Raw genomic sequence first — 11612 nt, forward strand, 5'->3', positions numbered from 1 at the left:
CAACTTAAACAAGGATTCAGAAGTTCAATGGCTCAATTGGTATTTATGATTATGAACAGGTGCCTGTACAGAAATCACGCCAAGATTTTAATCTGCAGCCCTTGACCGGTGATCAAGGATGATCTGTTGCTGACAGTATTTCAACAACGTATTCACTTCCTCTTGATATTCTGATGAAAATAAACTGCAAGGATACTCACTGGTTCACTTCACACATGAGCACGCACACATGGATTTTCTGTCTTTCATTTGTTACTGTGCACAGGTTGAAACTGGTATAAAATGGTGCTATAGGCTGTGAGGATTATGGTGAATGGGATTACGTTAGATTATGTCCACTTGACGCTACTTTCGACTCCTAACTGGCTTCTTTTTCTGTCCCCTACAAAGGGTGGACTCCAGATGGCTGGAGTGTTATCCATCACACAAAGAGCCATTGTTAACCAACGCTGAAGGAAAGATGACTAGGAGGCAGAGGCAAAAATAAATCTTGACTTTGAGTTCCCTTAAATGACATTTATTTATATCTCTATCTTGGTTTGCAGTAAACATGAGCAAAAATATACATACAGTAAGAGCAAAAAATAAAGACCCAGGACAGAATTATCATTTTTTTAGAGGGCAAAATGGCTCCTTTCTTGAATGCCACAGTCTTAAGCAATAAAACAACATAAAATGAGGGGATTAGATGAGGGCAATAATTTGATAATTTAACTCTGACATCTGCTTTGGATACTGATTTGTTTATTACATTTTCTGAAAGTACTGCACCAGAAAGTTCTCTGAAAGCACCACTCATGCTGTCTTCAGAGAACTGTCACTGCAGACCTTTTCAGATCGATTCAAGAGAGAAGATAGGACTCAAACAATGATAAAAAAAAAAAAAAAATCAATAAAAAAAAAAAGAAAAAAAAAAAAAGAATTTGCCATTTGTTGGATTTAATGATGAAAACCTACCAGATAGCTCCCATGACATGATACAATCCAAGCTAATACATTCTCTCCTCTTTACAACAAAATAGCAGTAAAAATACTCTTTTATAAACAAAACAATATTTTCTATATTCTTCCATCTTGGTAATGCACACTGGCAAAGTTGCCTGTATGCAATATCTATATGTTCTTTCCTTTTGCTCTTAATGATAAACGTTGCGCTCATTTCATTAGAGCCTTTCCAATGAATACATCATACAGCCACAAAAGAAATAAATATATTGCTTTTTGAGGACATCTCCAAAATATCACCGAAAACAAGGATGAAAGGAGATAACAGGGAATGACATTTTGTGACAGTGGGGAGAACACAGTCTGTCCACCAGGAGGCACTGTTTTGCTGTAATGACACATTATCCTTTTGTGCGTATTATTATCATTATCATCATTATCATTATTATTATTATGTAACTGTAGGCATTTTAATGTTGCCCTCCACCTGGACCCTACATTATCTCCTGCATGAGATCCTTACTAAGGTCTGCTGCTGAGGATGTGCCAATGCAGCAAAATAAATATTAAATAGTCATGAAGATCTTTGGTTGAAGAACATATCTTCACATGCATATCAGTCAAACAAGTATGTCCAATAAGGTGATGAGGTAAAACACTGTATAATTTGAAAGGGCTTCACTAAATTTAATAATGAAGGGAGGAATTAATGCTTTAGAAAGAAAGATGCGAAAGAAATTATTCAATGATGGTGAATCAAGCGTTTGATACAAGGAGGAGGAGCAACAAAGTGGGGTAAAGAAGTTCAGCGTGCCTGCTCTGGATTAGCCGACGAGATTAAGGGATTACAGTGAAATTAAGTAAGTGTTGTAGGAATGCCAGAAGAGAAACGCATGTGAAGTGGCCAACGTGGACATACAAAAAAACCAAAGAGCTCCAGATAAGTGTTGGGGCAGATCCTTCCTTATAAATAACCCCTCAACTGTGGATCAAATAAGATTAGGTGTCCTCTCGGTCTCTGTCTCTTTCTTTCTCCTTCTAACAGTGAGATCTTCTAGATTGCTGCGAAGTATCTGCATGCACACTGAGAAGCACATGGCTGTGAGAGAAATGAAACGATGGAGTTGAGCCAGGCCTTAATGTGAGCGAACAGATGCCTGTGTGCCACATTAGCTGCCATGTCATGGCGTGATCACAGTCCCATTGGTACTGATCTGTAGCTGGGCTTGGATAATAGCAAAAACGGAGACGCCACAGATTTCTACAACCAGTATCTGTAGGAGTACTTTTGTGGGAACAGCGAACACATCTACAAGCTAACAGCTCCGGCACCACACTCAGATATGATTTAATGGATCTTTAAAAGGTTGATTACTCAAACCGGCTGTCAAATTATTAAGGTGACTTTGCCGATTCACATGCAATAGGTGGCGAACATAGATAAATAAATAAGATGGAAAAAATATCATTTCCCACATGAAAGCAAATCTCCAGGCCTCTAAAACAGAACTCTGATGCACTAACAAATGACACAATAAAGACTCTAGTCACCTTTAGATGAAATCTATATATTTTGATACGATTATTTTAGAGGATGATAAGGAATATTAATGAAATAAAGGGAACAAACACAAACGTTCTACATCCTTCTCTTCCAAAACTGTACATATGTTAATTAATTCAGCTCAGCTTCACAAAAAAAGAAATAAAACACTTCAGTGCAAATCAATACAAAATGACAAAATCATCTATTTCTGTTACACATGAAATAGATGCATCACACACACATACACACAAAACCCTAAATATTCATGTTAAAATTATTAAAAATTTAGACAAGCAATTTTGTTTTAGTTTAGGAATCAAATTTTGGATAGTGATAGGGAGGGTTGTTCAACAGGAGGCTAATTTGGGGTCTGAAAGACAGCCTCGTTTCTTTAACTTGAGGAAATGTCCCGATGTCTGAATCATGATTGATGTACTGTATCATAGTACGTTTAGCATCAGTGGTACTGATATGACCCTTTACCCAAATAGTCATGATTTAGAAGCTGCTCTTAAGTCAAACAACCAGTGTGATGATCCCCAAAGAAAAATAATCATGGATTGAAATCCTCTCATCTGAAGAACAGACTGAAGCACTCTAAGCGTTTGCCACTTAATGAATATTGCACATTGCATGCAATTTCCCGACCTACAGCATGAGATGGGAATTGTGAATGGAAAACACACACGAGCATATACACACACACACACACACACACACACACACGCACACACACACCCTTAAAGGTTTGGACGTCTACTGTCTTTTTTGGAGACATTTGCTATGTGTGAGGTGTTGAGGATTAGAGTGTGGTTCCTCCTGGTGGTCAGTGGTTTAACATAACCTTATTTCACACTTAGCAGAGAGGTGGGACGTGGTCGTCCTGCCCTCAAAGCACACTGAAGACAATACACACATGCAAAATGGCTTCTTCTCTGCATCCATCCATCAAGATATACAGAAGTCTGTTGGAATATTCTTTTAAGTGCAACAATGTAGATGTACTGAAGGTTATGATAACGTATAAATACTGTAGATATACACATTTTGTTTTGTAATTTGTGTATATTCATATATAGAGGGATACTCTATAAGGAGGCAGCAGGATGGGAGCAGCAAGAAAGTGGTAATGTTGCTGATCCTTGCAAACTTTGAAAACACATGTTCACATCCTTTATATTCCCTAGTTTGTCATGCAGTATAAATAGACATCACCTCAAACTAATGTACAGGAAAGAATTCGTCCCAAAGCTCACAACCAGAAATAATAACAGTATTACCACCCTTTTTGATCTCGTCTAATAACATGACTGTTGACTGATTCCCAAATGATTTGGGAGCTGTAAACAAATCTGCTAAAGGGTGTGAATACAGCAATTTGTTTCTGTTTATGTGCAATGTTGCAGAGAATGAAGAGAGTGATTTTTAGGGGAGGAAATGATCAACCTAGTACATAGTGTTGATCCTCAGCTTGAAAGACACTCTTCCAGCAAACTTGTCTCTTTCATTTCCAGTGGGAATGTTGTTGGCATTGATCTTGCATTCGATGTTGACATCTTCGTTGACAGTGATGTTAAGGAACTTGACGGCTACCAAAGGCTGAGAGTAGTTCACCTGCAAACCCAATGACCCAATGATATCTTTTAAACTTAAAGAACCAAAGTTTCCTACTGAGTGGGCATTTCATTAGAAATACTAGATGCATTATTTTCAACATAGTCTATATTTTGACTGAAAGCACATTACCTGAGCTTTCTTGCCATAATAAGGGTAGTACATGAGGTTGAAAGTGCCGTTTGGAGGGTAATACATCAACTCTCCAATTTTGTCACTGTCTTCTCTCTGAGGGGTGAAACAACTTGATTATTTACAGCCTGAAAAATCACTGCATATGTGTGGGAGGGGAAAAAGAGCCTAATTGATCGCCTTTACTCTAAATCTCATTTCCCTTCGCCCCCACTAACTACATCAACAGTTGTCCTTTTTTTAATGAATGCCAAGAACCTCACATATAATGAACTACACTACTGGTCTAATCTAAGGTCTACAAGAGATTTTCTGTCCTGGTCTTACCCATTCATCTTTGCCAACTTTATATCTCTGAGAGTGGGCAAATGACAGGAATGTGATGGAGAGGAGAAAAAATAAACAAGAAACACACACACATGTGATGTAAATGATTAAAGAGCATGCGACACAGATGGGAGCTGAAACAATGCAAACACAAATAATAAAGGAAAATGGGAATGAGCAATAGCTGACATATTGTAGATGAGACTGGGGCATGATATGAACAGGCTGAAATCCATAATCTTACATCTGGCCTTACATTGTGAGAAGACAAAAGGGAATTACCTTTGCACCACAGGTGACATACGGAGCTTGTCCATTCTTTCCTGGCAGCATCCCAATCACCTTGTGAGAAGGAAACGCAACACATCTTAATCATCTCACACTTTTTAAACACAGATTAAAAAAAAAAATAAAACTGCTTTTAATAAATAACAGAGAACAACAAATGTGATCTATCTATCATTCTGATAAATAATTTGATAATGACTTTCACTGAGATCATTCCCAATTCATATTCCAAACCAGTCGTATCATTTCAATCAATCCATGTCTCTTAGCAACAACATCCATTTCTCTTTCATACCCGATTCAGCTTGATGATGATGCATGGCTTGCCCTCCTGGTATCCATAGTAACGGTCTTCGATTCCAGAGCAGTCCGCCAGCATGGTGCGGTTGAACTGACAGGAGCGCTTGGGGTTGTTCTTCACATCGCCGCTGTCATCCTGCTGGAAGTACTGGTCTGGGGTGCACTCATCGTTTTTCTGGGCCTGGAGGGAGTTGTTGTAGGCTGCAGGGAGAGGGAGGAGAGTGGGGGTTGGGTCCATTTTGTTTGTAAGAGCTTATGACTCATCTAAAACCCCAGTGTATCTAAAACCCACTCACTGTAAAGGAATTATCTCTTATTAGGTAAAAACAATTCATTCTGGGTCTTTGGATAATCCAAAGCAGTAATCTTTTTGAGTCACTGCGAGAGACGCCATGTGGCAGACTTACGAGTCAGGAACTTGTTCAGGATTTCGGTGTACATGTCCCAGCTCTCAGTCTTGTGGATGTTGTAGACAATCTCAAAGGTTTCATCTGCTTTGGGCCTGATCACCATGCCTGCAGGTGACAGAGAGCCAGCAGAGGGGTCACAACACTGTAGTGCTCACTGTAACCTGTGTCCATGCACTTTACATCATCATTCGCTCCACCTGGTGTAGACAGTCGGTCCTGCCAGGTTGGTTTGTGGTCGTCCAAGGTTTGCAGCATGACATACATGGTGAGTGCAAACAAGCCGGCCAGGAAGATGTAAAAAATTACATAAAAGAGAAGAATGAGACCTGTAAACAAGAGGATGAGAAAAGGACCATTAATTATAGTAATACCTCACTGGGCAATTCCACTTTGTATCGCAGTAAGGATAAGAGTCAGGTATCTCATAGAGATGAATCATTCGCACATCATAAATCCAGCCAACATTTATTGCCTGAGCTTCACTGAAAAGTATTTCATAAATCTGTCTCATAAATCCCAACATGGGTCAATAAGTCACTATTTTTAAGTGTGCAACACTGTCATTTTTTCTTATGTGTTAATGGTATATCCTTATTAGACAAAGCCTTTGACCTAACTTTAATTGTGATTAAAGTGAAATTGTAATGTAATCTAATGTAATGATACGAATAAAATAGAAGTATTAACAAGCATTTAGTTAATATAAAACAGCTCCCCCACCTCCTATGTATATAAGGAAAATTAAATCACAAATATGTGCTAAATTATTATATCAGAATATTATATGTTTGCTTGAGAACAGCATGCGCCACATGCAGGCCCAAAGTGTAATAATTTACCATGCATTTTCATTTCCATCTCTTTTTTTATTTACATCATTGGATAGATACATAGATAGATAGATCATTCATCCCCAAAGCAAAGTTCAACAGCTGCAACCAGACTTTGTCTGATGGTGTATTTGTTGAGTCATTTCATAATTACCATAATGCACCAACACATTTTTAAGCATGAATAATCTTGCATCTGAATGAATAATGGAATTAGCTCATTTTAATTTAATGTTGCAGGCGCTGCTCAGTCGCTCTCAGACCAAACAGGAGGGCGGATAATCCTCACTAAAACTAAAGGCAGCATCTGCCTCTCAAGCATGAATAACTGTCTTTTAGATACTAAAAATATCAACAGATAAATAAAATACGTTAAGTTATTTTATGAATTAATGGTCAAACTGTATATGAACGTTTGATTTCCTCCATCCACTTGACTGAGATGGAACTGGTCTGTGTCCAAGTGTGAATCAGGACAAATTAAATCGGGCAGAGAATGGCCGGGGTCTGACCAATTTCATTATGGAGTTACTGTGTTCACAGAGCTGGAGGAACGATGACAGAGGGGGGCAGAGGAGGAGAGAGAACGAAGACCCCCCAGAGACTAAGCCACAGGGTCAGGAGATTACAGGCCATCATGGAATAGGCCTATTTCATGAAAGTGTAAGAAGATCATAGAGATAAGGTTACGATAAGTAGAAAATAGTGCAATGACTGATGCTTCTCTTGTGCATAAATTTGTTCCTTTTTCTGTTTCATTCATAGTTCGATGATTGAATGGTTTCCCAGAGCTCAAGGACATAACTTCACTGAGCTTGTTTTTCTTTTTTTTGTATGTTTTTATGTAGTGTACAGGGGTAAGATGGACACTGTGTGAAAAGGGTTGTCAATCACCCGGACAACCCAATGATGTGATGTTTCCCACTTGGAATCATTGTTTATACGTTTGAAGCTGCTGCTTGGTGCCATTTTAGACATTCCTCTCTACGTAGAGAGCACAAAAACATAAACAGCCTTTTCTATGACACAACTCCCATTTTAAGCATCAACACCTGAGGCCAGGATTGGGTAGCAGCTGAGCACCCTGACCCTGTGCCTCTGCTGGATGGCCCCCAGCATGGAGCTCACTCGCAATGTTAGGAGGGCCAATGCAGCATCTGCCTCCCCATACAGCCAGGCTTACTAGAATCCATAACAAAATGTCAAGGGGAAGCTGCTCTGAGGCAATTACAGAGGCGAGGGGGGGCTTTTTTTCTCCATCCAATTGTTCCTTGAACTGTCAGAATGCAAAGTAAGCTAATGAAAGGCTGAGCAGGACTTGGGCAAACATCCCATCTGTAGAATGGGAAAGCTCGGAGCTGAGTCATTAAATATAAGTCCCATGTCCCGGACCAGGCAGGAGAGCGGGGAAGGAATCGGAGGTGAGATGTGACAAAGCCAAGTGCTTAAGTGCTTTTTCTCCATCATTCAGAGGGGATCTCAGGGTAAATGCAAATATGACACCACCCATGGCAGACTGGATGTGCACACGTGTATGCTGGGTCAAGTGTGCAGACAGGGTGGCTTTCCCCCTGGCAAAGATGGTGTAAGGTTTACAGTCTGCCTCTGTCTGTCCACATCGATGATAGACGGTGGAGCTTCTCTCTTTCATCGCGGTTTTGTTTGCAGACGGCACTTGAAAGCAGAGCACAAAAGACGGTTCAGCATCCTGTTCTTTCTTCGGTGATAATGGCAGAAGGTGTCTCTTTTCTTTCAGAATTAATTAGGGGGACATGCTGTTCATTTGCTTTGTAAATTGGCAATAAACACTCCTCTGATCTAAAAATGAAAAGGTAGTATTCAGCCGGTTATCTTTCACTGTGAAACTAATTATTATCTTGTGTATAGTATATAAATATAGAAATGCTACATAAAGAATAGCATCATGGTTTGTTCCATATTGGGCCAATTAATGTGCTCTCATTTTCCAGTAAGTCTTTTGTTGCTTTTCGAAATGGGAGGTGCAGAATACTTAATTAGTCCCATCTTAAATAGAAGTAGTTGTTAGACCACGTTTGCCTGGCTGTCAGCGTGTGGCGGTGTAACATCAAAATTGTAGGACTGCTCCACTTTTCATAGCTATTTTCTTATCATTGCAGTCCTTTACACAAAGCGGGGCACGCTTTGTGTTTGATCTTCAAAGAAGCCTATGATCTGAATTTATGTTGTGCTGCATAAAATGTGTGTGTTTGTTATAGAGGCTGATTGCATGTTGGGATAAGTAGATACAGAAAATGGATGGCTTGACTGTGGAAAAACGCAGTAATGCAAGTGGAGGCAGAGCTATAGTTCATCCAGTGTCTGCATCATTGCTGAGGTGAAATGTCAAGTTTAGCATGCCTACACGTATTGGCTGACTACAGAAATAGCCTAATTAACAAGCCTTAGAGTGCGAGGCTTAAAAAGGCCACCAGAACTTAAAGTACCTGGGATGACGGAGCTGGATTAAGTCATTCACTTTGGGAAGATTCCAGCAAAAGAATATACAGCCAATGATTCCCAACCCTGGATTAATAGTGCAATGTTCATTCATGAAATATCAGCAGAATACCACCATGTAAAACCAGTTCAGGGATTATTCCTACCGCAGACACTCAACTTCAGTATTGCTGTTAACAGAATATCCCCAGAGGGAAAAGATCAAATATAGTCTAAATTCCTGAGTGCTTTAGTTTGATAGAACGTCCTGAATTGATACCTTCCCCAGCAGCCAATGAAGTCATTAGATTAGGATTAAATCCCTCACTGATTTACTCACACTGGGAGGGGCCGGGCTGGAGGTGATACAAATAGCATTTGGCCCTCGGCTTTACCCAGATTAAAACGCTTCAATGTCATTAGAACAGAGCCATACGCGGCCGATCATTTCATGAATCTTTGAAATAGTTGCAGGCTGGTTGCATGCCTGAAAAGGGGACAGCAGAAAAGGGCAATAGTGCTCTCTCAGACAGAAGCTGGGGTTGTCTTTGCCTTCAAAACCTCGGGGGGATATTGGGGGGTGCTCAAAATGAATGACATCATATTGAGCTAAAAGCTGGAGGCACAAACCGATCTCTATTTAACTTCATGGAAAAAGAACAGTGCAGAATTCATGTGAAAGCTGTGGCCAAAGAGGGAAGAAGGAAGGAGGAAGGATCTGATGATGATGATGATGATGATGATGATAAGCACTTTGCTAGACTGAAACCTGCTTCGGCGATGCTGCAGTCCTCTGCTGGCAGATTCTTATGCAAAATAAGGCCACATTCCTCCTCCCTTATTTCAGGCGCATTGCGCAAGCAGAGCAGGTGCATACATTACAGACATGACACATCCATAAGAATAAAACAAACGGCAGAAGGATTTTTTGTTTGTTTGTTTGTTTGTTTCCTTTTTCTTTCAGCAAGCTTCAACGTGAGCGGTGCCGCATTCAGATTCCACCACCAGACAGCGACAGATCAGCGCATCAGCCGCACACGGAGGGCAGCCATCGGCTCTCTACATCTACAGTACAGGGGTCCCCCCCGCTGGAGCTGCAGGGAAGGCTGGACACGCTGAGACACAGACCTGTTTGCTGCATTGCTGTAAACTGGACTCTACTCACCCCAGCTGCTCGCCGTCCTGCCCAGAAACTCCCTCGTCCTCGGGTTCCATATAAACTCCTTCCAGTCGCTTTTTTCTCCATCCTTTGCCATTTTATCATAAACGTTTGGAGCTCTAATAAACGCGACCTAACGCACTGAGCACCGGGTAGGAACAATCAGCCAGACAGGAGGGGGGGAGAGAGAGAGAGAGAGAGAGAGAGAGCCCTACTGTACCACGGTGATTAAGAGGCAGAGAATTAAAGAGGCCTGGCTAAAAGCTCAGGGTGCACGAATGAAAGTAAACGCCCCACTGCAGCCTATCTGCTCAGAGAAACCCCCCAGCAGAGAGAGGTACCGGTCCAAGACTCAGCACAGACCTAGTGACTGCCCTCCCCCCTGCTCTTGTCTGCCTGCCGCAGAGTTTTGATGAGTGCTGCAGAAATCCAGTGATACTGCGGTAAAGCCCTCCCTCCGCCTCTCCCTCTACATGCACCCCCACCCTCCTCAGACCACGCCCCCCCTCCCTCCATCCTCATCTCTGTCCCCGGCCAATCACCTGGGCCCCAGATCCTCCCTCCTCACGGGCCCCGCCGCATGAAAGACAGTCCCAGGAGCAAATCAAGTGACGGCCGAGGCCATCATTTCATAGGCTCCGGGCCCGATGATCAGGTCCACAAAGGAAAATCTGTTAAATATGCTTTTCAAATTCCCAAGACATGGTTAGGTGTCTGCGGGAGCCGGTGACACGCTGATAAACCTGTCACTATGCAGATGTATCCACCACGTTGGTGTTTGGCCCTTGTCATGATTTCCTAATTAACTTCAGAGGTTAAAGAGTAAAGGGCCGGAAGTCAGACGTCCTCTGACATTTTTCAGAATAAATGGCATTACAATAGAAAGAAAAGAAAAGAAGTTAAATCATACCTGCTATATTATGTTATGTCAGTGTACTGAAAGCCAGGTTAGGATATCTGGTGGGTCATGCTGTAATCTTGTGATAAGCATTTCCACCTTTGGCCAGGATAATAACCAACAAGGGTTAGTGATGTCAGTTCAAACTGGTACAGGTGGATTAGCCTGAGTCTGTATACAAATGTAAGAGAGAGATGTACTGAGCTGGTGACTGTACAAAGCTACACCACCATCATCATCATCAGCAGCAGCAGCAGCAGGAGGAGGAGGAGGAGGAGGAGTGACAGTAGTTGTGGAAGTAGCGCCCTCACTTGGAAGCTGAGGATGTTGCAACATCCGGTGCAGAAGTGCAGTGGGAACATGATGTCCACTTCTCCACCAGCTCCACTGGAAAACAACACGAGGCAGGAAAACATGCAAAAATTCTGTTTGTTGTGTAAAGTTCATTATATAAAATTTATTTTAATGACAATATCAATGCAAATATAGCACTACAGTGATTTCCAAGGTACACCGTATCTTACCATATCAATATAGTATGGCACTCATATAATGGCCACTGTTTTAGTAGACACACAAAACCAACTGCTTCTGTAAACTATTTTGGGAGATGATACTGAGGGGTTCCATATCAGTCTGTGAAAAGGAATCATAGTTAGGTGATTACTTGGTATCTGAAATTAAATTGGGCACAGTAGTCATTATC

General features: G+C 41.3%; 1 protein-coding gene across 2 annotated transcripts; it reads right to left on the minus strand.

Moving 5' to 3' along the window:
* Nucleotides 1-945: 945 nt before the first annotated feature.
* atp1b2b (ATPase Na+/K+ transporting subunit beta 2b) lies at nt 946-10405 on the minus strand. 2 transcript variants are annotated; one of them, XM_029518870.1, is made up of 8 exons: nt 10015-10405; nt 5760-5888; nt 5560-5667; nt 5148-5353; nt 4847-4906; nt 4565-4591; nt 4238-4333; nt 946-4105 (listed from the first exon to the last, which is right to left on the minus strand). In XM_029518870.1, exons 1-8 carry the CDS (start codon nt 10103-10105, stop codon nt 3938-3940), a joined length of 885 nt encoding a protein of 294 aa, XP_029374730.1. In that variant the 5' UTR covers nt 10106-10405; the 3' UTR covers nt 946-3937. The 2 variants fall into 2 exon arrangements, with proteins under 2 accessions (XP_029374730.1, XP_029374729.1); XM_029518869.1 differs by lacking the exon at nt 4565-4591.
* Between the last annotated feature and the right edge of the window lie 1207 nt (nt 10406-11612).

This window comes from Echeneis naucrates, chromosome 14 (assembly GCF_900963305.1).
Source record: "Echeneis naucrates chromosome 14, fEcheNa1.1, whole genome shotgun sequence".
Taxonomy (NCBI): domain Eukaryota; kingdom Metazoa; phylum Chordata; class Actinopteri; order Carangiformes; family Echeneidae; genus Echeneis; species Echeneis naucrates.

Coding starts and splice junctions, on each gene's coding strand:
- atp1b2b (XM_029518870.1), bottom strand. CDS start 10,105: ATGGCAAAGGATGGAGAAAAAAGCGACTGGAAGGAGTTTATATGGAAC. Junction 5,889..10,014: donor CAGGACGGCGAGCAGCTGGG/GTGAGTAGAGTC, acceptor TCTTGTTTACAG/GTCTCATTCTTCTCTTTTAT. Junction 4,592..4,846: donor ATGTCACCTGTGGTGCAAAG/GTAATTCCCTTT, acceptor GCCCACTCTCAG/AGATATAAAGTTGGCAAAGA.